We start from the raw sequence: 26,966 nt of genomic DNA on the forward strand, positions 1-26,966 counted from the left end.
CGGGCAGGGTCAGGGGGTTGGGGGGCAGAGGATGCTGAGGCCCACTTCCAGGCTGGGCGGTGGGCCTCCCGGGGGCTGCAGAGCACCCCTCACCAGCCTTTCCTGCAGTTTGAGGGCTGCAGCAAGGCCTTCTCGAGGCTGGAGAACCTCAAGATCCACCTGCGGAGCCACACGGGCGAGAAGCCATACCTGTGCCAGCACCCGGGCTGTCAGAAGGCCTTCAGCAACTCCAGTGACCGCGCCAAGCACCAGCGCACCCACCTCGACACGGTAGGCCCGAGGGCAGAGGCCAAGGGTGGGGTTGGAGGACGCGCACTCTGCCCCCACTTGCCTAATGCAGGGCAGCAGGCGGCTCCAGGCAGAAACCCTGCCTTCATCCTTGAGCCCTGTTGACATTTTGAGCAGGACGATTCTTTGGGGGGAGAGGGAAGTACTGTCATTATAGGATGTTTAGCAATATCCCTGGCCTCTATCCATTAGACAGGAGCGATCTCCTACTCCCCAGTTATGACAACCAAAAATGTCCTTCAACATTGCCAAAAATCCCAGGGAGGAGGAATTAAACTCTCTCCTAGTTGAGAACCACTGCTTTAGCCCAGGGGTACCGGCCCAGGCACTAGTGTGGGCCGCACTGAGAGGGTGGGCTCACATCCTGCATCCTATCCCCAGTCCTGTCAGTCACCCCCAGAGCAGGTCCTCCCTGCTCTTCCCACCCACTCCCTCCATGGAGACAGGCCAGAGGCTCTCCAGGGCCATTCTGTATCTCCTGGGCACAGTGGGTGAGGAGTTGAGGTGAGCAGGGCCCAAGACTCCAGGCCCCTAGAATAGTGGCCTGGGCCCCAGATGCCCATGTGTCCACCTCCTTTCTCTTGTTTGTGCCAGTGTGATAACCTGCAGCTCCATCACGACATTGGTCCAAGCATTCTCTCCTGTGCATACAGACCTCAGCGGTTAGCAGAGCACTTTCTAGGACATCGTCTCCCACGATCTCACAGTGACCCTGCCAGTCAGGGGGTCACTAGCCCATTTGACAGATGAGGGAAGCGGGGGTCTGGGCATTTCACTACTCAGCTGGAAGGTGGCAGAGCTGACTCAGAACTGGGCCTCACCCCAGTCTCATAGGGCCTATGTGATGGGAAGCACCCGGCCTGGGAGGCCCCCAGCCCCCATGTGCAGCAGGAGACGGGTCCGTAGCCAGATTCCACGTCTGGGCCACTGGCCTGTGTCTCTGCATTTTGTGCAAATGTTTGGGGAACTCTGCTGGTCGGGGACTGGGAGACCTGAGTGGCCGTCCAGCCCAGCCTGTCCAGTATACAGACATACAGATGAGAAAACAGAGGCCCAGGAGGGCGACTGGCCCCTCCAGGGTAAGTTGGAAGCCACATAACAATAGAGGTCAGAGCTAGAGGCTCTCTGGGGTTTTATAGCCGGGAAAACCAAGACCCAAAAAAGATGGGGGAAGTGGGTAGCAGAAAATAACAGAGAAGTCAGGTTTTGGGGCCAGGCCAGGCCCTGGGCAGAATGTTCTACACATCTCCCCTCTCCCCTAATATCACACACACTGTCCCCCAGTTTAATCCTAGTGACAAACCACAAGGTGTAGGGGCCTATCCCCATCTTGCAAACAAAGAAACAAAGTCAGAGATGAAGTCATTGACTGTCACACAGATGGTAAGTGGCGGAGCTGGGATGCCACCCAATCTGCCTGACCCCAAGTCCGGTGCCCCTTGCTGGAAAAGGGGAGAAGAGCCGAGGGGAGAGGGTGGGAAGGGAGAGCTCTCCCCCCCAACCTGAGCCCGACCGCTGTCCCCACCCCTCCCCTCTCAGGCTCACTGTCACGGGGGTTGGGGACATGAAGTGAGGAGGTATGCTAACAAATCCCTCTGCCTTCGTTGCCTCCTCACATGCCCAGCCCTTGGGGCCCTTGGCACCTGTCCTGGCCCTGAGAGGCATGGCTTGTGCCCCAGCACCCTGGTTACATCTCCCAGAGGCCACAAGGCAGCCTCAACAGCACCAGGCCTCTCTGTACCCCCCTCCCCCCGGGCGACGTCCCTCCAGCATCGCGGGGTCACCTACCCTGACTCACCCCCTTCCTCCCTTCCCCTTACTGCACTTCCTGGACCCAGCCCCAAAGCAACACGCCTCTGGCCCCAACTTGGTGTGTGAACAGAGCTCTGAGGGCTGGGTTGGGTCAGGCCCAGAATGAGCCCGCAGGGTTGTCTCAGGCCTGCATCTCCCCAGAAGGTCCTGGTCAAGCCCGGGAGGTGCAGCCACCAAGCGCAGCCCCCGCGTACTCCAGCCCCATGGAGACATGCAGGCGGACCCCCTGTGGCTAGTTTGCTTTCCCAGCACCCAAGGCTCAGGCCCATTGGGTCAGCCCCATGTAGGCTGGGCCTTGTTTTCCAGAGAGGACCCAGTCGTGTCCCCAGCTCCCCTCTGACACCAGAGAACATGGGATTCTCTCCGTGGGCAGGAAAGCAGCGGGACAGACTGGAGAGAACCAGCCTGGGTTCTAATCCTGGCCCTCCACCTGGTCCCAGAGGTCCAAGGACCGCCACCCATCCTCTCTGGCCTCAGTTTCCTCAAACACCTACCTCACATGAGAGGGATGGGGGATCAACTGAGGTGACAGATGTGGAGCCCAGACACAGGATCTGCACAGCAAACTTGAGTCCCTCCTTTCCTGACCTATGACTCACTGACTGAATGCTGACTAAATCCTGCCATGTCCCAGGCACTCCATGTAGGGTTCGTGTCCCGACCGCCACAGACCATCCTGCCCTGGCCTCCATTTCCTTATAGGGAAGAAGGGGATGATAATCTCTCCTTTGCCCACTTCCCTGGACCCTTCAGGGCTGCAGAAGAGAGGGGGCACCCTAGGAGAGTGTCACGGGCACTCCACTCACTGTGAGGTCTTGGGCAAAGCATCAGCCTCGATGTCCTCATCGGCAGAGCGGGGACGCTTCTCCCGGGGTGGGTGTGAGACTGGAAGGAGATGTGGGTGGCCAGCCCCGCGCGCAGGGCCTGCACTTTGGGGACTCAGTAGGTAGGTGAGGGCGCTGTGAGGTGCTCCATGCTCACAGCACGGCCGTGAGCGTCCTGCTGTTAACGAGGCTTCGGAGCTGGTGTGGGGACTCCAGGCCCGGGCCTTGACTTCTGCTTGGGACAGCCACAGGGTTTCCTGAGGGCTCATGAGGGAGCTGGGCCAGAGGAATGTTCTACACACGTCAGGCCCTGGAAAAACAAACACAGAGATGGGCCTTGTGCCCTCTTTCCAGGCGAGGGTGCCTGCACACACGGAGCTCTGTTTGTTTGCTTTTTGACAAAAGCGTGTGGATTTGTATCAGCGTCCCCAGGGGACCGGGCCTGGGGCAGGGCAGGGTAGGGCCCATGAGAGAAAGTGTGTGTCTGTGTGTGTGTGTGTGTGTGTGTGTGTGTGTGTGTGTGCATGCGCACGCACGCGCACATATGTTGGGGTAGGGAGCAGGCCTGTGTGAGAGGGACCCTGTAGCGTGTTGGTCTGTGTCTGTGTCTCTGTGTGGTTGTGTGGGGACAGGTCTGAGGCCTGCCTTCCACCCTCCCGCCCATACCTTCCTTTCAGCAAGGCAAGCCTCTCACTGCTCTGTCTCTCTCTTTTTGCTCTCCTCCGTTTCTTTAACCTGGCAACTCTCCGTGGCAGCACCAAGGTATGGCCGTCTCTTTCTGCTTCCCCCTCCCACGAGGTCCAGCAGGGCTGACTCGCCTTGAGGTTTGGGGGGCAGCTCCCGTGGGCGTGTCTGACGGGGACATAGGCATCACCTCCAAACGTCCCCTCCCCATGACATCCCCTGCAGTCGCTGGAGGCCAGAAGGCCCCGAGAAATCGGAGCCACTAGATGTGTTCAAAAAGGGCGCCTTAGGGACTTCAAGTAGCAGCTGGAGTCCCCAAGCAAGGTCTTGTGGAGGCCCCTACAGAGAGCTCAGAATTCAGTTAGAGCCACAGGGTCCCTGCCCTGGGTCAGACCCTGGGGCCTGAGATGAATCAGAAGGGAGCCTCCCCTGAGGAAAACTCACCACTGAACAGACCCAGCAGCGCAGGTGGACAGCGCTGCCCGTGGCAGCTCAGGAGGTGGCAGTGGGAAGAAGACTCGAGGAAAGGTTGGAGAGGAGGTGACGAGGGCTGGGCGGTGGTTGTGCAGGGGCAGGAGGAGGGGCGAGGACTCAAGCAGGGCCCAAGTCACAAAGGGCCTTCAGTGCCCGGACATGGGCTGTATCCAAGGGCACCAGGGAGCCAAGGGGGGTTAGAAGGTGAGAGCATGGACAGGCCTGTGAGAAAGGCCCTCTGGCTGTGAGTGTGAGGGGAGGTTGGAGGCGCAGAGAGCAGGGTGGGGTCTGGACAGGAAAGAGGGGAGGCGGTGGGCATCGATTCGTTCTAGAGGAGGGATGGGGCTCTGAGGGGAAGGGACGCAAAGGGCACAGATAGAGGCACAGCCTCCCCAGGGCTGTGTCTGAGATCCAGTTCCCTCTGGTCTCCCGTGATTGTTGGGTCAAGGACCTGTGATTCTGGACCCACGGCAAGTTTTGGTCAGTGGCTCCCAGTCCGGGCCCTGCCGTTGTGCAGCTTGGCTCCATGTTTGTGCCCGCCTTGCCCTGTGCTGTCCCCTCTCCCCCATCTCCCTGCCCTACTCCTCCTCCTCCTCTCCAAGGCAGCCACCTCACTTTACTCATTGTCTACTTGCTGCTTCTCTGCAGCCATGAGCCCCAAAGGGTATATTTTCTCAGAGCTGGTGTTAGAGCTGAAAGAAAGAATCCTTAGAACTCAGTTGGCCCCATTATGCAGAGGAGAAAAGTGAGACTCAGAGATGGGAGGCAACTTACCTGAGGTCCCAGCATGAGGGTAGAATGGAGACACAAACCCCCTCCTTCACCGCCAGGCCAGGCACCTTCCCCGCACCCATCGGCAGGCCTGGCTGAGTCAGACGCCTCCTGGCCCAGGACACAGAGGGAGGGACAGGGTGTGAGCCTGCAGCCGCCCCTTGCCCAGTCGTCCTCCCCACTGCAGGCCACGCAGCGGTACCTTGGGCCTGGCAGGTGGACCCTCACTCACCCCACCTCTGCCTTCTGATGTTACAGAAGCCGTACGCCTGCCAGATCCCTGGCTGCTCCAAGCGCTACACAGACCCCAGCTCCCTCCGCAAGCACGTGAAGGCCCATTCAGCCAAAGAGCAGCAGGTGCGTAAGAAGGTAAGAGGGCTCCGTTCCAGGCCCATCTCTGCAGATGCCCCCACCCGGCCTCCCGGCCGCCCGTCCAGCATCAAGGCAGGTACAAGGCACAGTGCTCGCATGCGTTCAGCCTTCCATACCCAAGGGTGCCGCTGTCCCTTGCCCTCCATCTGCCTCCCACCAGCCCAAGTGTCCAGACAGTCCCTGACTTATGATGGTTTGACTTATGATGGTTCAACTTACGGTTGTTCAACTTTATGATGGTACGATGGTATTTTTACAAATTCAGTAAAAACCATACTTCGAATATTGAATTTTGATCATTTTCCAGGCCTGCAATGTGCAGTAGATCCTCTCTCGTGATGCTGGGCAGCGGCAGTGGCCACAGCTCCCAGTCAGCTGCACAATCAGGAGGGTGAACAGCTGATACACTAACAGCCATTCTGTTCCCAGACCTCCGTTCTGTTTTTCACTTTCAGTACAGTATCCAATATGTTACATGAGCTATTCAACACTTTATTATAAGATAGGCTTTGTGTGCGTCTAAGTGTTCTGAGCACATTTAAGGTAGGTGAGGCTAAGCTATGGTGCTTGGTAGGTTAGGTGTATTAAATGCATTTTTGACTTGTGATATTTTCAACTTACAATGGGTTATTGGGGACGTAGTCCCATTATAAGTTGAGGAAGATCTGTACTTCCTCACCCTCAGCCAGTGGGCATTTATCCACCCACAGACTGTCCACCAGCTCCTCTCTCATCCATCTGCCCACTGGCCATGGCTTGTTTATAAATATTTGATGTCAAGCATCAAGGATGCAAAAATACAAAACCATGGTCCCCACCTTCAATGGGGACCTGGCAGTGAGAGACAGACATAAAGAGATATGACAAAGACTGCAATAGACGTGTGCAGAGAACAGGGCACAGAGAAGGGGCTTTAGCCCGTCAGGGTGGGAATGGGAGGGTCGTGGAAGAAGTGACATAGGGCCAGGGGTGGGGCGTGGTGTGCGCTCTGGCCAGCCTGCGGGCTCACCGCTACTAGCCCCATGGCCTCGGGCACACACGCGTCTTAGCGCCTTTGTTCTTCATGTCCTCAGCTGTCAGATGGGGCAAAGAAGACTTGCTTTAAAGTGTTGTCATGAGGATTAAATGAGTAAATCTATGTCAAGGGTTTTGAGCAGTACTTGGCCAAAGTAAAAGTTCAGAACAGAAGTCGGTGGGTGTTGTCGTTAAGTCTTGAAGAAGGAGTAAGCATTGGGCCGGTGAAGATGGTGCGCAAGAGAGCAACTGAAGCTTAAATCACTATGTGAGGACCAGTGGGCCCCCTACCTGTCTCGGAGCTGAGCAGCGAGCCACACGGAGGGGAGGCGGTGGGGACAGGGCGACAGGACAGCCCAAAGCCCTGCAGAGGAGTCTGGGCTGTCCTGAGGACAGGGGGTGCCATCGAGGGGTTATAAGCAAAAAAGAGACCTGTCACCCTGAAAGATGGCTCTGGGGCCTAGTGGAGAATGAATGGGTCGAGGTGGTTGGAGGGAAATTCAAGGCAGGGAGGCCACTGCTGGGGAGCAGGGGAGACAGTGGGGGCTGACCTGGGGCAAGGTGGGAGGGGATTGGGTTTGGCGACTGCTTGGCTAGGCAGTGGGGGGGCTGGCAGAAGGAGCATCAGTGTCAGACGTTTGGGGGCAGGATGGACGGATGGGTGGTGGTCCCCTTCACCAGGAAAGAGAATCTAAGAAAGAAGCAGGTTTGCAGAAGAAAGCAGCAGGTTCTGTTTTGGACAGGTGGTGTGTGAGCCGCTGGGTTTAACCCACATCTCCTGAGGACCACTGGGGCCACGGGTGCTTGAGTGCCAGGGAGGGTATGGGGGGGAAGAGAAACACCAGGGGCCAATCTGGGGACATGAGCATGACAGAGGAGGACAGAGGGGGGAAGAGCCCATTGATTTGTTGTGCAAGATTTATGGAGCAGCTCCTGTCCTCCAGGCACTGTTCTCAGAACTGTGGATATGGCATGAATAAAGCAGAGAAAGGCCTAGAGGCTGGAGAAATAGACTGTTGTAGTCTGTGGGATAGGTGTATACAGAGATGGGGTGCTAGAAGCAAGCAGGCCTCAGTGGCAAAAACAATGAGGAGGGAACAGACAGGCTTGGGAGCCCCTGGAAGCAGTAGAGCAGAGAAGGGACATGTTCACAGCATGGGCCACGAGCTCGCCGTGAATACACGTTCACCCTGAGAAAGGAGAGACGAGCCTGGTGCTTCACAGACTGTATCTCATCTAGTCCTCACTATAACCCTCACTATAACTAGGAAGTGGGCAATTTTCCCCCCATTTTAGAGATGTGGAAACTGAGGCTCAGAGAGGTAACATATCTGCCCAGAGTTGTTCAGTGTGGGAGTGACAGTGCCAGACCCATCTGCTTCCAGGGCCAAGCTCTCTCCAGTGCTCTCAGGTTGAGGGGCTTGGGCAGGGACAGGGAATGGCCCAGGCTCCACACCAGGGGGGGCTTCCGTCCCAAGCGGACTGGTGCCCGAGGACCAGAATCCTGCCCTGGTTTTCCCAGGCCCTGTGCTTGGCTTGCACTGAGCCCCAGGGACCTGGGGCCGCAGATCTGCAAACTTCCCAACAATAAGCATCCATTAAAAGCCATCGGGGATGATGTATCTTTCTGGGTAAAGCGACCCTTGTATTATGACAGCTCTTTGGCAGCCGTGCTGCGTTTCAGAGAGAATTAGAAATGCTTTTCTTCCTTAATTCTCCTCTCCCGCTGCTCCTAATCCGATCGACATTGCGGTCTTTAAGAACATGCCTTGGCCCTCTTTTGCCAGAAACTTAACTTACATGGAAAACAGCTGCTGGGTCAGGGAGCCGAGAGCCCATCGGGAGGCTGGGCATGCCTTCCCCAAGCCTGGGTGCTGGCCCAGCTGGCCTGAGAGGGTAGAAAAACCCTCAGGGCTGACTCCCAGCTGCTGTGTGACATGCGACAAGGCTCTTGCCTTCTCTGGGTCGGTTTTGTCCCAGATAAAATGAGGGTTTGGACAAGTCAATCTTCAGGACTCTGATGGTCAGCTTTGGGATTTCCCTGGGAGAAGGGGCCCTCCCATCCTGGTGCATGCCACCCCCCGCCATTGCCCGAGGGCCCCAACCAGCCCCTCCCTGTGCCCATCTGGCCCCATCTGGAGACGTGAAGATGGTCTGAGGTGTCGAGCTCAAGTCTGTCTTTAGGGACAGCTGAGGGCGGTTGGCCAAAGATTTGCCCGCCCAAGCGTACTCTTAGCTAACACCCTCAAGGCCAGGTATCGACCCAGCGAGCCCACTGTCATGTGAGCCTGGGGGACTCCGCCAGTGGAGCCAGCCACCCCTTGACACAGCACCTTCAACAAGCGTTCATGCCCATCCTCTCATCCTCCTCACAGCAGCCTGGCCTGAGGGGTATTGTTGCTTATTACGGGCAGGGGAGGGGTGGGCCAGAGAGGAGACACTTAACTGCGCGCGCCCTGTATCTTACTCCATGGCATCAGTCATCCTGGCAGCAGCCCCGAGAATGGGCCTCACAGAGCTCCAGCTACCTGGGAGGCCCCAGCTGCTGCACTTTGATGCCCTCTCAGCGTCTGTGCCGAGGCCACCCCTCCTGCGGGCGCTCCCAGCCAGAGACCGAGCCCGGCAGGCCCTGCGGGAATGTGAGGCCAGACCCCTTCCTGGGAGACTTGGATCCCCCTGACTCCCAGCAGACTTTGGCTCCCTGAGGACTCCCTGGTCCCTAGGCTCCCAGTCGAGGAAGCTTCCTCTCCCTCCCTCCTTCCCTTGGTCTGACGGCTTTCCCAGCCTGCCCAGCTCTCCCTGTTTTCTCTCACATAGGCACTCTCCCTATTAAAACCCTTGCATGTTCAATCTTCCCTTAGCATCTGCTTCTCAGCCCTGAACTAACACAACCTTCGCTGTGTACATAATTAGCTCCATTTGACAGATGAGGAAACTGAGGTACAGTGAGGGAGGGGTCGTGCCCTGGGGCGACTGTCCTTCCTGCCCTGTCCCCTAAAGCGAGGGTTGCCGGTGGGCAGGTGGTCTCGCGCTCACACCCTCTCTCTCTCTGCTCACTCCCCAGCTGCACATGTGCCCTGATGCCGAGGCCGATGTCCTGACCGAGTGTCTGGCCCTACAGCAGCTCCATGCATCCACACAGCTGGCTGCCAGCAACGGGAAGGGTGGCCGCACCCTGAGCCAGGAGCTGCTCCCAGGTACGCAAGCAGGGAGGCAGGGCCAGGCGCACAGCCCGGAAGGGCCCCTTCCTGTACCCAGCCCTCCAGGAGGATGGCTAGGCTCTGTGGGCAGCGGGGGCCATGTGGGCATGACCTGCTGGAGGGCACCCACTCCTTGGGGCTTACTGACTCTGCAGCTTATCTGACCAGGCGTATGTTCCTTCACACTCCTCTGTGGCTCCCCATTGCCCGTGGGATGAAGCCCAGGCTCCTCCCAGCTGGGCCTCCCAGGCCTCACGGGGCCTAGGCACTCCTGGCCGCCTCCTGCCCCAACCTTGGCACGTTGGACGCAGTTCCCGAACACCCTATGCTCCCTCTTGCCTCTGAACCACTGTACACACCTTGCCAGCCTCCACACCCCTCCCCTTCACGAAGGCAGCTCCTGCACTTCCTTCAGGACCTGCCTCAGGGCTCAGGCCTGGACCCCAACTTAAAGTCCCATGTACTCCCCGCCACGACTCCTTGCTTCAGAGGAGAAAACCGAGGCTCTGAGAGGGTGGGCAGCTTGGCCATAATCAGTTCCAGCTCATCATAAGATAGGGCCCGCCAAACCCCTGGAACCCTGCAGCCTATCCATCCGGACACTCAGAGCCTCTGGTCCAGCCGAGGCAGCCTGTGTGTCCCTCCCAGCTGCCGCGGGCCATGGAGCAGGTCTCAGGCCCTGGCAGGAATTCCTGGATGCTTGGGAATCCAGCCCAGAAAAGGGCAGTGTGGCCTGTGGATTCCAGCTGGTAATGCTTGTGCTCTACCCCCTCCCCAACCCCCAAAGAAACCACAGTATCAGAGCAGAAAGCTTTTCCCACCCTTCGGGATTTCTTGAATTACCCCAACCATTTTAAACATTTTTTATTTTCTAGTTTTTAAAAATTCTCCCCCCTCAGCCTTAGAGTTGCAGCAAATTTAAAACTGTGTCAGAGTGCTTCACCAAACAACCTCGGGAAGAGAAGGTGTTTCCTCTTTCTCTAGGTAGCCCTTCACAGGGTCTGTGCTCATACAGGTCCACAAAGGTGAGGACACCCCAGGAGGATGGGTCCGTGGAGGAGGGACCACACCCACCTCCCTCCAGCTAGGGGGCCCATCTGCCATGGCTGTTTCTCATAGGGTCAGAGTTGCTAAAATAGGGACCCTAGTAGAGAAGAGACCCTAGGGATGACCTAGTCTAGGGATAAAGGTTTGCATCTCAAGTGCCAGCTGCCTGTGGCTGGAGCTGTGTGTTGAGAAGGATTCTGAGGCTCAGCAGGAAAGAGGGCTGGGACTGATTAATAATGGCCACCCTGGGGCCGAGGTCCTGCAGCCGCATCATTTTTACCCTGGGAGGACTCAGGTCTGGGCAGGAAAAGGACTGACCCAAGGTCATCCAGAAAAGTCAGCAACAGATCCAATTTGGAAGCCTGTTCTCCCAGATGCTATCCCAGGGCTTGTCCCAGCGAGAGCAGTCGGAACCAGCAACAACCATCTCTTGAGCCCCTGCTTGGGCTGGTCACTTTACAAACATCATCTCATCCAGTCACCAGTGAGCCCATGCTGCAGATGAGAAGTGAAGTCACTGAGGCAGCATCGTGGACGGGAAGGGCACTGGGGTAATACCAAGCCTGCCCAGGCCTGCTCCAACAGTGAGTGAGGGGTGTCTCCCCTGCCTTGAGCCTCAGTTCCCCGCCCCGTCCCACACCTGCCGTGGCAACAAATGGGACTGTGGATGTGATCCCTTATATGAACCCATGTGACTGAGAATTTTATCATTATTTTTTGTGTCTCATGGTGAAGGAGAAGAGTAACTATTTACTCATCCATCTCCTAATAATGCAACAGCCAACATTTATTGAATATGTGCTGCCAGGAGCCGTTCTAGGGCCTATACATATGTGTGTTAACTAACATAATCCTCACATCAGCCTCAGAAAGTACATGCTAGTATGCTCTTTCTTTTCCAGATGAGGAAACTGAGGCCTTGAGAGCTTAAGTAACTTTTTGCTGAGGTTCCACAACCAGTAAATGGCAGAGGCCAATTTCAGCCCAGGCCATCTGGCTGCAGCCTGTGCCCTTAACCAAACCGTCTGCTGCCTCCCTGCTGCCAATGCTACATCTCGCCATACTGAGCACCTACTGTGTGCCAGGCTCTGTTCTAGTCCCTGTCCTTGAGCCGCTTCCAGCACAGTGGGGAGAAAAGGACCAGCCAGGCAAACCCAGGAGTCCTGGGTCCCCCTGGGATTCGGCCGTCAGGTTCTTCTGCAGACCCTACAGCAGATGCCTGAGGCACGGTTGGGAACAGATGTTGGGGCCAGAGGTTAAGTGCTCACGGCTGATGATTGATGACGCTGATTTACAGCCTGAAGTGGTATGTTCTGGGGAGAGAACGGGCAGCCCCCATGGTGTCCCCGCTCCTACTGTTCCTCACGATACAGTGGTTCCCTCCTTCCCACACTCTGTCTGTCCACATGTTCAACATGCCTGGTCCACATACTCAGCCGCCTACCGTGTGTTCATCCTCAGGGGGCTGTACAGAGAGGGACCTGGACCAGGCCGGGCAAAGGCAGGGGGAATGGGACAGATTCAATGAGTGTGGACAGAAGAGTCCAGAACAGAGGGGTGAGGTTAGGAAGGGGCTGGTGAGGGCGGCCTCAAATCTTCATTTGTCTGACTATAGGAAGCTCCCTCTAGCTTGTCTCTCATCAGGGAGGACTAGCTCTCTTTACAGGAAACCCTCAGGAGCTTACCTGGCAGGCCTCCCTCAGCTGACCCTGGTAACGTGATGGGCAGTGAGGACATGAGAAGTATGAGGTCAGCACGGCTGAGGGAGAGGGAGCAGGATTTCTCAGGATTCTAGGCCTTCCCAGCTGTCAGACTCCCAAACTGGTTCAAGATGGCAGGTGAGGAGGTGCCGTAGAGAGCGGTGAGCGGAGCAGGCCGTGGGCAGCACTGAGCCAGGCCCCATCCGCAGAAACCCCCTCCTGTGCCTTCCTGACCAAGCTGGGAGGGATGTGTGGCCGAAAGAGACGGCCGATGGATGTTGCCCGTGGGAACAGAGGTCCCCGAGACGGAGCAGGAGGGACTGGGGCTGAGAGGCGGAGGCTCCCAGGAGCCCATTCAGAGCCTGGGTCTCACAGCCAGCCCACAGTGAAGCCTGGACCAGAGGGACCTAGCCAGACATCCAGGCTGCAGCCTGAGCTGGAGCCCCAGGCCATTTCCTTGGAAAATGGGAGGCCTGATTAGCTGCCCATTGCATGACTTTTGACAAATCACTGACGTTCTTAAGACTTAGTTTCTTCATCTTTAAATGAGATCATATTATCTGCCCGATTGACAGTTGTTGAGATGCTTAAACTTGATAGTGTGGAAAAAGAGCTTGATGTATATAGTATATTCTTAATTAACTGTTGTTAATAATAGATTAGAATTTCACCTAATGTAACCCTTCCATAGGATGTCTGTTGCTCCAGCTCCTGGCCAGGGGTTGCAAACTGTTTGGTCTACAACCTGTGTGGTGCCACAGTCCCCTACCGTAAACCCTGCCGGTTCATTTACTTTGCTCCCTGCCGTGCCACCTCAGGCGTTGAGCTTGCAATCCCTGCCATAGCCCTGCTCAGTTCCTGGTAGTAGTTCCCTGACTTGCAGGCCTGGGATGGGCTAGCCTTAGAACCACCTAAGAAGGTAAAATTCCTCCTTTACTGCATCCATGAAAAGAGTGTGGTGTGTTCTCAGATGGTCCTCAGGAGGTGCTAAGAACGTTGGGTCTGGATCCACGATGACCAGAGTGATATTCAAAATGTAGCAGCTGACAGTCAGAGTGGACACTGCATCAGTGCAGCTCGGGGCACAGCCCCCAGGTCCACAGAGTCCTCCCAGGGCATCAACTTGATGAACTGATTTCTGGGAAAATGATGTCAATTTCTATTAATGTTCAAATAAACACGGCCAGATTAAAGAAGGGGTGCAAAATTGGCCTCATTTTTTTTTTTCAGATGAAATAGGGAACGTCAAAACTTGCAGCCTTTGCTGTGACCTTCTCAGGCTCTAGTCCCAGAGTTGGGGTTCATTCTCCCCTCTAATTGGGGTTCCTTGGTGAAGGCATTTGGGAAGCAGTGGCCTCAGTAACTACTCTCAGACCCTCATTTGGGACCCTGGACTGACTAGTGTCCCCCATTTGATTCATTAGCCCACCTGTCTTCTTAACAAGGGTAAGACCCTTGAGAATAAAAGGTGATAAAAGGTGGTACCACCCTGCAGGTGTCTGCTAGAGGTTTAGAATATGAGACTAGAGCATGGCTGACACCTCTCCTCGGTCGGGACCCTTGTGCAGTGTACAGCCTACACAGCCATCTGTGGTATCCCTTCTCCCAAGTCTCCCAGGCCAGCCTGCCATCCAGCTAGCATAGTCATCCTCTCTCTAGAACCCCTCACAGCAGACATCCCGGCGCTGCTTGCACATCTCTGGGGTTGGGTAGTTAATTTTCTCCAAAGGCAGCCTGTGACCCTACAGCAGCTCTGCCTATTAGAAGGAACGGCCAGCCCTGGAGCTAGAGTCTGCTTCTCTCAAAACTTCTCTTCATTCCAGGGTCTCTGTCTACTGGGGCTACACAGAGCAAGCCCCTTCTTTCCCAGAACAGCCCCAGAGGTTTGAGGCAGCCTGCTCCATTCAACACCCCTCTGCCCCAGTAAACACACAAGCACACACACAGCCCGACCACCCCATGCCTCTGACAGCCCCTGTCAGTCCACCTCTGCTCTCAGCACAGACCTCAGCCCCACACACAGCCCTTCAGCTACAGCATGAACAGAGCAGAGTGGGGCCATCATCTCCCCTGTTTGGGCCCCTAACCTTCTATGAATACAACCTCGCTGGTTTCCCTTCTTGTCTTTCTCTCTCCGCAGGCACACAGCTTCTGGGGCATCCACAGCCGTCTCTAGGGAGTGGCTGAAGCCCAGTGATATTTGTTTGCTTCCCTGCAGGCGTGTATCCCGGCTCCATCACCCCCCATAATGGGCTCGCATCAAGCATCCTGCCCCCTATGCACGATGTCCCTTCCAGGCACCACCCACTGGACGCCAACACCAGTTCCCACCACCATCTGTCCCCTCTGCCCACGGCTGAGAGCACCAGGGATGGGTATGTACAGCAAGCCAGTCCTCCTCCGGGACAGCAGGTGGGCACCTGCACGGGCAGCAGGTGAGGGCAGGCGTCCCACACACTAAATGGTTGTTACTAATAATGAAAAGAGCCAGCGTTTGTGCAGCACCTACATGTACTGCGCTCTGTACCAAATACTAGCCGTGCACGATTTCATCAGTGCCTCACAGTAACCCTACCAGGTGGATGATATCAGTATGGGGCTTCTCAGTGCCTCACCTCGTGCCCCTTCCACTCCCTGGGGGGCGGCCCTGGGAAGATGCTGCATCCCCACCCGACCCTGCATTCTGGACTTCCACAGCCAGGCCTCCCTGGGAGCCTCACCCTGACTTCTCTTTGGCTTGCACCGTGTATCTGGTGAGCAGACTGCCCACCGCCCACTCCAGAGAGGCCCGCCTGGTCTCGTCCCCACTTCTGGCCGATGCAGCTGTGACCATTGGCCGGCCCGCCAGGGCTGTCCAGAAGCCCTTACTGCAGGATCACTGCAGGATCACTGCAGGGAGGAGGCCTCTTTCTGCATTCAGGGTGGTTCCCATTGTGGCCATTTAATTGGCTGGAAACGAGGAATGTGCTAATTGCTGGCCCCTAATGCTTCAGAAATCTGTTTTCCTTGAAAATGGGCGGAGGGAAGCCTCACAGCCCTACCACCTGCCCTCCCTGCCACTTTTGCTTGATCAAAACTTGTCCCCCAAGTTTGACTTGATCAAACTTGTCCCCCAAGGCCTGGTCCCATCACCTTCCTCCTCCCCTGCCCTTCCTTCTCAAGGCTGCAGCCGTGGCCTGCCTGTGCGTGGGGCCATCAGCCTGAGTTCATTACCAAATTCGCTGTCCAGGGCTCCTCTTGCTAGTCACTCATCCGTTCATTCAGTGTCCAGCTATTGAGCCCCTGATGAGGGCAGGGCCCTGGGCCTGGTGCTGAGGCCACTGATGCCCCCAGCCAGCCCTGGTGAAGCTCCCTGTGATAGACCTACAGGGATTGATGATGCGGGGCAAGTGCCCTCAGGGAAGAAAGCAGAAGGGGCTGTGGAAACCCAGAGAAGAACCCAGTGTGGTGGGGGAGGATGTCAGGGAAGGCTTCCTGGAGGTGGTGTTAAGCCGGGCCTCCAAGGTTAAGTAGGAGCTGGCCAAGTAGAGAGGTTGGGAGGAAGGAGCAGCCAGAGCATGGGCAGGTGTGGTGAGAGCTTGGTGTGTTCTGAGAAGCCTGAACCTTCGTGTGGGGTGATAGGCTCAGGAGAGCGGTCACCAGGGCCAGATCACGGGGCCTGTGACAGGACTCTGTCTGAAGGGTGTTGAGCAGTGAGCAGGTCAGGTTTGGGGATGAGAAGGCACAGCCTGCAGTGTGGGGCTGGACTGCAGCGTGCAAGGTGGGTGGATGGCAGCCTGAGCCAGCACCTGTGGGAGGGAGGAGGAACGCTCAGAAGGCATGAGTGCCATGGAATGAGCAGGACTTGAGGACACTCTGGCTGGGTGGGGAGAGGAGGGCTGGTCAGAGATGAACCCCTGGGTGAGCAGGGAAGACTGGCTATGAGTAGGGGAAGAGCCACAAAGAGGCAGCATGATGGAGTGCAAAAGGGGACCCAGAAAACCAAGCCCTCCCAGAGCCTCAGTTTCCTCTTCTGTAAAATGGGCATTAAAATACCCTCCTCTAGGAAGGTGGTGAGGATCAGCTACACATGCCTGACATTGTATGTGTCACCCGGTACAGGTTCCTTGGACACTACCCCCCTGTCCCCCACCCACTGGCTCAGGCCACCTGTTCACCCACAGCCAGCCCCAAAACATCGCCAACCAAAGAAAAATAAACCAGAGTCCTTTCCCCTCTCAGGCCTGTGCACTCTGCTCCGCCTCATTCATCACCTCCCTGCCGCCTGCATAAGTGCCCATCAAGAATTCCTGCAGCGAGAGGCAGAGTGATGACAGGACGGAGACAGGACCCCAGGCCCGCTCGGCCACCCGTGCCTGCAGGAGCAACGGGCAAGCCATCCCCACCAGCCAGGTGCCCAGGCTCCCATGGGCTGCCCGAGAGAAGGGCCCTCACGCCTGACACCAGGCCCAGGCCCAGCTTGAATGGGTTTCTTTTTTCAGCCCCTGAGAAGAGGCGAGGAAGGGGGGAAGGCCTTCAGCCTCCCCTTCCTGCCAAAGTCAACATGGAAGGCCACTCGCAGCTCCCTGGTGGTTTGCTGGGACGTTAAATAGCTTGACAGAATTATCTGATTCACTCAAAAATATGCTAAGAGGGCCTGACTTCATGACCAAATTTGTTTACCCTGGCTAAGAGAAGACTCTCAATAGGGTGGTTTTTTCTCCCCGGCCCTGTACGAGGTATGAAGCCCTAGTCTGCCAGGCCAGTGAGGTTTTATATTAATTTTTATAGGTTCCAATTGAAGCAAAAATATTTGATTTAGGGATCATTTGCATGACTCAGAAGAGGAGCTCCAGATGATCTTTTTTCCTTTTAAAGAGTTCAGGTAGAGCAGTATAACCTCAGCCTTCACGTCTGCTGAGGGGAGAGTCGTGTTCTGTTTAATTTCACTGGCTGTGAAGGTGGCAAATGGGAATTTATGGCAGGTTTGAGACAGGAGAAACAAACTTTGAAAATGCATGTTTTTTCCCCTTCGGATCTGGTTCTCCTTAAGTCTGCAGTGCTGTTAATCTCTGGATTTTGTAGCTGAGTGATTCAGAAGCCCATTTGTTAGTATTTATCAGCTGTTTGCTATGTGCCAGGCCCGGTGCTGAGCAGGGAGTAACTGAGAGGACCAGGCTTGGCCCTCCCTGCAGGGGCTCCCAGGGGAGGGGACTGACAGGAAGTCGCGGAAGAACTGGGCTGTGGGTGCCAGGATGGGGTGGGCATAAGACAGGAGGGTACCACTCAGCAGGCTGGAAGGAGGAAGACCCACCCTCCTGGCCACACCTGGACCCAGCCTCAGCCGAGAGAACTGGTTATGAGGACCCATGGCTTGTGCACAGCCCTACACAGTTTATAGAGCACAGTTGTAGACCCACTTGATGGCCCTGTGAGACAGGTCTAAAAATACACATGTTGATGATAATGACAATTAATTCATGGAGTCACGATGAGGATCAGTTCATCAGCTTACGGAGGCTGATGTGTACCTCCAGGGCCTTAGATGTTGGGCCTGGGGACCAGGGACCTGGCGTGGAAGCCCCTTTCTGCTGTCTTCAGCGTACTCACACAGTGGTGGGGGTCCCAGACACGGGAATGATGACAGTGCAGTGTCATCACAGGGGCAGTGACAGCAGGATGCCCAAGTTAGAGCACATGGGGACCCTGCAGAGCTACAGACGTGAAGCCCACCAACCTCTCCCCAAATCTTTCCTTGTTTTGAGACAGTCCTGCTCCCCTCAGAGAGAGACACTGATCTGTCTGTTCACACCTCTTCATGTGTTGGAGGGTGGGCAGGGGTAACATGCCTAGCCTGAAAAGGTCACCTGGAGCTTCACCTGGAGCTGTGACATTGAGTTCATAGAGTATTCTAAAGTGAATGGTCCAACATAACCATTAATGCAAACAAGAAAATAAAGACTCTGAGCCCTCACACTCGTCCTCTTTCTGCAGTGCACATAAATGCTTCATAGGCTGTGAGCCTTCAGCCAAGTCCCCCTGACCCCAGAGTCATTTGGGTTCCTGTGAGCAGACCTCAGAGGCTTAGGAAGGCGGCAAGAGGAAGGAACCTGGTGTACAGTGACATGAAGCCTAGTTACACAGCCCACTGGGGCTCAGCTGGGTTCGGGGTGGCTGCACAGCTCTCAGCGGCTGCAGGCTCGTTTCAGAACGTGAGCTTCCAGAGAGTACAGGCTGAGGCCTACACCCCTTCAGGCCGTGTACGAAGGGAGGTGGTGAGTCCCCCATCACAGGATGTGTGCAAGTGGAGGAGAGATGGCCAGAGATGGAGACAGAAGGTCCCTAAAAGTACACCATGCAGAGGACTAAAGGCCAATTTGGACATCAGACCTAAGTGCTAGTTTTCCTTCCTTTCACCTTGATGATAATGCTGATGATTCACAGTGTGGCTAAGAATGTATCTGACATCATACTGGGTGCTTTGTCTACACTGCTTTATTTAATTTTATCCTCACCATAACCCGTGGGGTCAGTGCTGTGTGGCTGGGACTAACTTGGGCAACCTCTCTGAGCCTTGGTTTTCTGATCTGTGAACATCTCTCACAGGGTCTGGAGCGAGGCAGAGGTTCAATGAGTGAATGGTGACTGTTAGTGCCTTGGGATGTTCTCCTGCTGAGAAACTGCCCCGGTGGGCAGTGGGGCTGTTCCTGGACTCATCCTGCTGGTGACCAGAGCGGCTTGCACAGAGTTAGGGTGTGGGGACCCAGCAGGGGTGGCTGGTATTTAGCCCTGGGTAAAGAGTTGCAGTGGAGTTGCGAGGTGGAGAACACAGCAACCCTGTGAGGAAACCAAGGCTCAGAGACATTAAGCATTTTGCCCAAAGTCACATGGGCAGTGAGAGCAGATGGGGTTTTAAACAGTTTTGTTGACTCCAGAGGTTGTGGTTATAACCAGTGGTCTTGACTATCAGTCCTAAATACCAAATAGAAGCTTTTCTTTACTGGTTCCTTTGGACTCTAAAGCTTACAGGATTTTAAATTTTAGTTCCGGTTTGAACATAATCAGAAATAAAAGCTTCCTCTTCTAACTGCACTGTTGTAAGTTAGAGCAGGTCAGTGAGTGAGCTCACCGTTGCTGGAGGGGAACAAGAAGTGTCAGGCACGCCTGTGGCGCCCACATGCCCCAGAGCCCATCCTGCTAAGGGCTGTCTCTTCTCTCCAGGTTGGGACCCGGCCTCCTCTCACCCATGGTCAGCCCACTGAAGGGGCTTGCACCACCGCCGCTGCCACCATCCTCCCAGAGCCATTCTCCAGGGGGCCAGTCCTTCCCCACGCTCCCCAGCAAGCCACCCTACCCGCCCTTCCAGAGCCCTCCGCCCCAGCCTCTGCCCAGCCCGCAAGGTAAGCTCTGGCCAGGGGGCCCTCTCCATATATACCCACCGATTCCACTCAGGCTGCCCGAGAGGCAGGAGACACTGGCCTGGGGGTGGCAGGTGGGTACTCGGAATGATGGCGGGCACTGAAGGCCACACTGGGAAAAGCCGGGAGGCAGGGCTGAGGAAGAGTTTGTTCCATCGACCAGACATCAAAGGGAACAGCGTTCCCTTTGATGGCTGGGGGCGGGACTGGCCTGCTGCTTGGAGGAGCAGTGAGTGATGGGGCATCTCGGAGCGGAGGTCTGGAGAGGGCCCACAGTCCCTTCCCCCCAGGCACTGTCGTCGGGCACAGCCACGTGAGACCACCTCGCCCAACCCCATGCGGGGCAGGACCCCCCGCGCCTCCTCCAGCCTGGGACTCTCTTCACTCATTCACACCCCCCATGCCCACAGGACAGTGTGGGGGGCTGAGCACTGCAGTGGGGGACCGTCCCCTCCCTCCCTGGGCATTTTCCCTCTGAATGCAGCCCCCGCTGCCTCCCCCTGCAGGCTACCAGGGCAGTTTCCACTCCATCCAGAATTGCTTCCCTTATGGTGACTGCTACCGGTCAGTGGAGCAGGCCGCCAGTGGGGACGGACTGGCCGGGGAGGCCCATGGTTTCAACCCCCTGCGGCCCAATGGCTACCATGGCCTCAGTGCACCTTTACCTGCCACAGGTAAGCCCCGCCTGCATGCCTCCTTTCCATTCCTGTGCCGCGTGCTTCGTGCGTATTGTCCCGCAGCCTTGGGACGGCCCTATGAGGTAGGGTCTTCCCCACTTTACAGAGGCGGAGCTAAAGGCGCAGGGAGGTCCCAGGACCCCACAGAGTAGGGATTTGCACGCTGCCTGACCCCAGCTTCAGTGTTCCTTCCACACTCTCACACAGAGAAGAATCAGACTAGGAGCTCCCCGTCTAACTGATGCTTCCCTTTAAATATTTATTGAGCACCTACTGTGTGCCAGGCACAGTTGTAAACCCTGAGAATACAGCAGGGAATGAGACAAATACTGATCCCCATTTAACAGATGAGGGAACCGAGGCCCACAGAGGCCACACTGTAGGAAGAGACAGAGCCTAGAGGTTGTGCTTGTTCCTTATGCTGCATCTGTGTCCCCCTCAGGGCCCTGGGCCTTCCTCGAGTAATGCCCCCAGCTGGGGTGGAGAACCCAGTGAGAGGGGAGGGCTGCGCACGGCCCGAGTGGAGGTCTCAGACCCCAGGGCCAGGCCTGGTCAGAGCGGGGGCATCAGATGGGTGGTACCGGAAGTCCCCAAGCCAAGCCCACCCCAGATCAGCCTCGGGGCTCAGATCTAGCTGGAAGCTGCAAGGCCTGGGCAGGATGATGGGGCCCCAGACAAAGGGGAGCCTGAGACCCTTCCCAGAGGCCCCTTGGGCAGCTCCGGGTGTATGCAGCTGGGAGTGGAGGGATGAGGACCAGGGACAAGCACCAAGGCCACAGCCGAGCACACACAAACCTGTGGGTCACCTGCGTGTGGACCCGTGTGTTCCTGCTCACACACACGCTCCGGGTCTGTGCGTGTCTTCTTTCTAGACGTGTTTGTGGGGCACATCTGTGTGGCCATGTGCATGCATGTGCATGCAGGGCCAGCATGGTGGGTTCCTGGCAGTGTGAGCCCCCCATGTGTGTAAGGAGCTCGGTGGCACGTGTGTTTGTGTCTGCAAACATGTGCTCCACATCGTGCTTGTGCTGATGTTCATGCCGTGTCTGTGCACACGTGTGTCCTCCTCCTGTGATTCCCCTCTGTGTGTGTACACGTGTGTGTGCATGGTTGTGTATTAGCATGTTTGGGCCATTTCATATGAGCATGCTTGTGTGCAGGTGTGTGCCTGTGTGTTCGGGTACGGTGTACATACCTCTGTGAGTGGACATGTGTCACACGCATGCACGAGAGGCAGATGTGAACCTGACCACAGGCCTGCGGGGGGCGGGGGTGTGTGTTCCGTGTTTGCTTGCACGTGGGTTGGTGCGTGATTAGGCACCCGCCGCCGCTGTCTCCAGCACTGCCAGCTCTCACCACCCCATCCTCCCCCTGGCCCCATCCAGCTCTAGGCGGGATTTTCTTGGTTTAGCAGCAAGACCTGAAATAAATAGCTCTGAGGGGGGGCGAGAGGCAGCTTCCATGCCCCCACACCTGGGTAGGGGGTTCTTTTGGCCTCCCCTCTCCCTTGCTGTCGGTGGCAGCCCAGCATCCAATGCCCTTGCCCACACCTCCTCTGCCAAGCTGAGAGCAGACTCACAGGATTGAATCCGGACCAACAAGATAGGGCCATGGGGCCTCAGGATTAGTTTGGTCAGATCCCATTGCACAGACAGGAAGACTGAGACCATCTGTCTCAGGTTATACAAATTCATGACAGCAGCTCAGGGACAGAGTCCTTAGGGCAGGGACTGGATAAGACGACCTCTCTAGGCTCCTTCTAGGTTTCGGGCCCCCACCCCAGAGACAGTGTGTCCAATGGAAGAGCCAGGTGTCTCAGAGCCAGACGGACCTGGGTTCAAATCCCAGCTCCCCTGCTTACTATGACCTGGGGCAAGGAGCTTGCCTTCTCTGAGCCTGTCTTCTCACCTGTAAAATGGGATAATGAATCCCACCTCATAGGATTGTTGTGAAGCTTAAGTGAGACAAGATTTAAATGAGCTTTTGGTAAATGCCCAATGTGTGCTGGCCCCCTTCTTTGGGTTTCTTGTGTCTGCTGGGGCAGAGGAACCTGAAAGGGTGGCGGTGGGCTGGGGTCCTTCTGCCAGGAGAAAACCAGCCCTTGAGGGCTAGAGCTGTGATGTTCCCACCTCGACCTCCCCTTCCTCCCCACATTCCGCCCCACAGTCCAGCACTGGGTGATGGACTGCCCCACGCCAGCTCTTGCCTCTCTAGAGCCCCAACTACCCTGGGCCCCTTGGAGGTACAAGGCCTAGGGAGCCTCCTCCCAAGCCCCCTCCCCGCCCACCAGCTCCCCCATCTGGAAAAGCAGAGGCTCAGAGCACCCTGCTGAGGGGACACCATGACGAGGGACCCTGGGCAGGAGGGTGGGGTCTGGGAGCTGGGAAAAGATGACAAGGCATGGCCCTTGAGTTCTCCAGTCTGGACCCTGTCCCCCTACACCCACAGGCTACGAGGCCCTGGCCGAGGCCCCATGCCCCACAGTGCTGCCACCGCAGCCATCGGAAGACGTCGTGTCCAGCGGCCCCGAGGACTGCGGCTTCTTCCCCAACGGGGCCTTTGACCACTGCCTGAGTCACATCCCCTCCATCTACACAGACACCTGAAGGAACGCCGCCCACACCTGCCTGACCTCCACCACAGACGCTCCCTTGCCCACCCTGCCGTCTGTTCCCACCTTCGGGGCACGCAGCCCGAGCAGCCAGGCCACCGCTCCGCAGAGCGCGGGGTGCGTGGTCTGCGGCAGCTGCGCAGCACTGGCTGGGACTGAGCCTCTGAGCCTGAGCCAGGTGATCAGAGGTGCCCGTCAGCATCCGTGACCTGTGGCATCCCTTGACTGTGTCTTCCTTTTGTTTCCCCAATGGTTTCGAAATCACAGACCTCGTGTATATAAAATGTACAGAACTTGTTTTCCATTCCCCTGCCAGTTTTATATTTTTGGTTTTACAAGAAAAACATTAAAAACTGGAAATGAGACTTGAGGGCCCGGTTCTGCTTTGTGATTCAGCCTAGAGGCCGAGACCAGGAGAGCAGTGGAGGCGTGTGTAAGAGAGCCGAGGTGCGGAGCCCAGCTCGGTCCCTGGGTTCCCTCGGCAGGGACGGGGGCCCGCATCACAGGGCCGCCACCACGTGCTGTGGGCCTTACAGACACCAGCACTGGTCCCCGTACATCAATGAAAGGCAGGCTCACCCCCGCTGGCAGTCAAGCAGACCAAGGCTGGGACTGAAGTTGGAATCCTTTTATGACCCAGACCTTTGCTCTCTGCACTGACTCCTCAGCTGGTGGAAAAACGTGCTTCAATTCTGGCACTGGCTTTGGGTAAACAGGGGAAGCCAGGGGAGGGCAGAGCAGGCCTTTCAGGGACAGAGCCCAAACAGCCTCCAGAGGGCAAGGGGCAGAGGCAGGGCCACTACAGGCGGGTGGGGGTGCAGAGAACATCCTTTTCACATAGAGCCCCACCCACCCTGAGTGGCCCAGGAGGGAGGGAAGAGGAGGCCAGTTCGGAGGGCACCAAGGCTCCCACAAGGCGGCCGCCCTCCCCACAGCCCAGGCCTATGCAGGTGCCCTGAACAGTGTCCTGTGTCTCACCATGTCATCCTGAAGGTCCACTTGTAAAAACAAATCCTCAGGGAAAATTCCTGCCTCATTACTGCTGAAGTGAAATGAAGCAAGGGAGGTCATGTTTACTGAGCACCTACTCTGTGCAGGGCTCTCCTCCCACCCCACCCCACCCCCGCTCTGGGAAACAGCCCTGTGGAGGGTTTTTCTATCCCCATTTAGGTGAGAGGAGCAACCAGGATTCAAACCCAGGTCAAAGGGACACCTCTTCGTACTGCATGGCTGCGTTAGGCAAAGCAAGATGGAAAGATCCAGCAACCCCTTCTTTGTAAAGAAGAGAGGAAACTAGGATTCAGAGAGGCCACCCAACCAAATGGCGACAGAACCTGTGACGTGTGCCTGGCTTCTCTCCCCCCCACCATAATCTACGGGGGTCTGTGAGTGCTGCTCTGTGCTGGCCTGTGTGTGCTTCCTGGGTCAGCTCACCGATGCCCGTTCACCCCGGGTAGACGCTTTGCCTGCCCTGTGTCCAGGGCCAGCCTATCTCTGGGGCTCCCTTCGTGCTGGCTCCCGGCTGGCTGCAGCCAATGAGGAGCCCAGCATGGAAGGGAGGGCAAGAAGGAGGGTCCCCGGCAGGCTATATCTTCCACTGAAGGTCAGGGGCCCTCTCACATGGCCGCCAGCCTACCTGTTCAGGCAGGGGCTGGCACTGGAATTGCTCCCACTCTTAGGGAAGTCAGCACACTGCACTGTCTCTTGCTTGCCTGACACCCGGCTCACAGCCTTGTGTGTAGTCCCTTCATTGAACCTTCCTCAACTGCCCAAGACTGAGAGGGCCATCTGCTTCCTGCCAGAGCCGGACTGACAGTTCCTCCCATTTTACAGATGCAGAAACTGAGGGACGGTGAAGTTAAGTCACTTGCCCTCACAGCACAGCCAGCAGATGGTGAGCTGGGATCCAAACCTAGGCCTCGGGCTCCACAACGCATGCTCTCACCCAGTGCACCTCTGACCCCTTGAAGACTCGGGGTGACCTGGCTCCCACCTCCTCTCCCAGCTCCAGCCTCCCGGAGCAGGCCAGTTCCTCCCCAGTGACATTGGGAGGAACGGGCACGATGTCACTCAGCACACTGACATTATGGGATGGGGATCCAGGGCTCTTGACTCCCACCCAGGCTCCCCTCGTCCCCTGGTCCCGTCCCCCACTGGTTTTATGGAACTAATTAGGTCGTGGTAAAATTCCTTTAACAGGGATGCTCAGGAATCAATACTGCATGTCATTGTGAGCACTTAATCCACTCCAGATAAGCAGAATTAAGCTGTACAATGAGGACATATTTCTATTAATAATGAAAAGGGCTGAGTCGTGAGCAGGAGAACACACAGAGAGCTGGCAGTTGGATTCTATTTAATTTCAGAGAGCCAGAGAAAGGGAGGAAAGGAGACAAAGGCAGGAGAAGCAAAGGACAAAGAAAGAGAAAAGACAGACAAGTGAGCTGGGGACCAGGCGGGTGCTGAGAGCCGGCACGCAGTAGGGCTCAGTAGGTCATAGCTTTCATGAGCGACCATGAGCTAGAAATGTGATTGCTCCCCTCCCTGCTGGGGTCTCCTCAGAGCCTCCGCTCCTCCTCTTGGCATCCTCGGGGATCCTCTGCCCTGATGCCCCAAGCCCGCAGGGTTCCTCCAAGTCTAGGGGAGCACAGCAGCAGGCAAGGCCCTCTGGGAGACCGGACCTGAGCGCCTTCCCAGCCAGTGCTGTTTGCATCCCTTATTTAGAAAACACGGAGAACCGTGGCCCCTCCTGAGCTCTGAACCTGTGCCAGGGACTCCGCCGCAGGAGTCACGCCATCACAGGGGGCATGGGGGTTACCGCCCCTAATGAGGAGGCGTGCCCGCTGCCCACCCTCCCAAGGGAGGACCCGGGTCAGGTGGAGGGCGTGGTGTTTCTCACTTGGGGAGCCCATCCAGGGTGGCCAAGGCTGGGGGCCCTGCAGGGTCTGTAGGGCAGTGGAGCTGAGTCAGCCCGGGGGGCCCTCAAGGAGGACCAGAGTGCAGACACAGAGGCCTGCAGAGACTGACCACACTCCCCTTCCAGCGCAGCCGCTCCAGACAGCCCCGCAGCCCTAGCCTTTGTCCAGGCCAGGCTGAGACTGGCTTGCCTCCCCTAGGCCTGGTCTCTGTCTCCATCGGGGCCCTCTGTCCTCCATCTCCCTGTCTCTCTGTCCTCCGTCTCTCTGTCTGTCCTCTGTCTCCCTGTCGCTCTGTCCTCCATCTCCCTGTCCCTCTGTCCTCCGTCTCCCTGTCTGTCTTCTGTCTCCCTGTCTGTCATCTGTCCTCCATCTCCCTGTCTGTCCTCTGTCTCCATCTCCCTGTCCCTCTGTCCTCCGTCTCCCTGTCTGTCTTCTGTCTCCCTGGCCCTCTGTTCTCTGTCTGTCTCTGGCTCTCCTCCCTCCCGTTTCCCTCTCCCCGTCTCACCATTTCTCTGCAGTGCCCTTTTTCCCTCCCTCCTCCTCCAATTCTCTCCTTCCTCCCTTTCTCAGCTCCTCCCAGTTCATTCCTTTTGTTTCTCTTTTTCCTCCATTTTCTCTTTCCCTTTCTCTTTAAATTGCAAGGTCTGATCCTAGATAAGGAGACTTCCTTCTCTCTCTCCCGACCCTCCCGTGTGCGCTTCCTTCTTCCTCACTCCTGTCTGAGTCTCTGTGGTCCAGGGGCCGAGGGGGTCTTGCCCAAGGCCCCATTGAGCCTTGATGGCCAAGGGGCAGAGGAGGGCTGAGAGGCAAGCCTAGAGGAGGTTGGTGGGAGAGGTTTTGGGGGCAGTGGCCAGTTGTGTTTTTCCCCAGTAATATTTTATGCAGCATTTATATGTGTTTGGAGTGGGGATGGTAGAGGAGCATGGTGTCGACTCAGATCATCCTCTGTCGGAAGTGGAATCTCCCAGACTTGTGCTTCGATACTTGTTTTCTTCTGTGGTTAAAAACCAGCCCCCAGCCAGTTGTTGTTTCAGTCTCCTCTCAAGTCGCGTGTCCCCGGCCGCGCTACCCACGCACATGCCCCACAGTGGCAGTGATGGTGAGGGCTTCTCTTGTGACTTCAAAGCTTCTGGATTCCTCTGCCTGCAAGTCCCCCACACCCACATTCAGGCCTCTG

The 26,966-nt window shown here is 56.7% G+C and overlaps 1 protein-coding gene across 1 annotated transcript in view; it reads left to right on the plus strand.

Annotated features, from left to right (window-relative positions):
• The window catches only part of GLIS1 (GLIS family zinc finger 1), a 110,047-nt gene extending 86,868 nt beyond the window's left edge, over window positions 1-23,179 (plus strand). The window contains exons 4-10 of the mRNA XM_061186571.1: window positions 109-270; window positions 5,112-5,222; window positions 9,304-9,436; window positions 14,405-14,561; window positions 19,387-19,565; window positions 20,090-20,257; window positions 22,709-23,179. Of these exons, the coding sequence (XP_061042554.1) occupies window positions 109-270; window positions 5,112-5,222; window positions 9,304-9,436; window positions 14,405-14,561; window positions 19,387-19,565; window positions 20,090-20,257; window positions 22,709-22,866 (1,068 nt within the window). The 3' untranslated portion in view covers window positions 22,867-23,179. The remainder of the gene's footprint in view (window positions 1-108; window positions 271-5,111; window positions 5,223-9,303; window positions 9,437-14,404; window positions 14,562-19,386; window positions 19,566-20,089; window positions 20,258-22,708) is intronic.
• The last annotated feature ends 3,787 nt before the right edge of the window (window positions 23,180-26,966 follow it).

Source organism: Eubalaena glacialis, chromosome 3, assembly GCF_028564815.1.
Source record: "Eubalaena glacialis isolate mEubGla1 chromosome 3, mEubGla1.1.hap2.+ XY, whole genome shotgun sequence".
Classification (NCBI taxonomy): Eukaryota; Metazoa; Chordata; class Mammalia; order Artiodactyla; family Balaenidae; genus Eubalaena; species Eubalaena glacialis.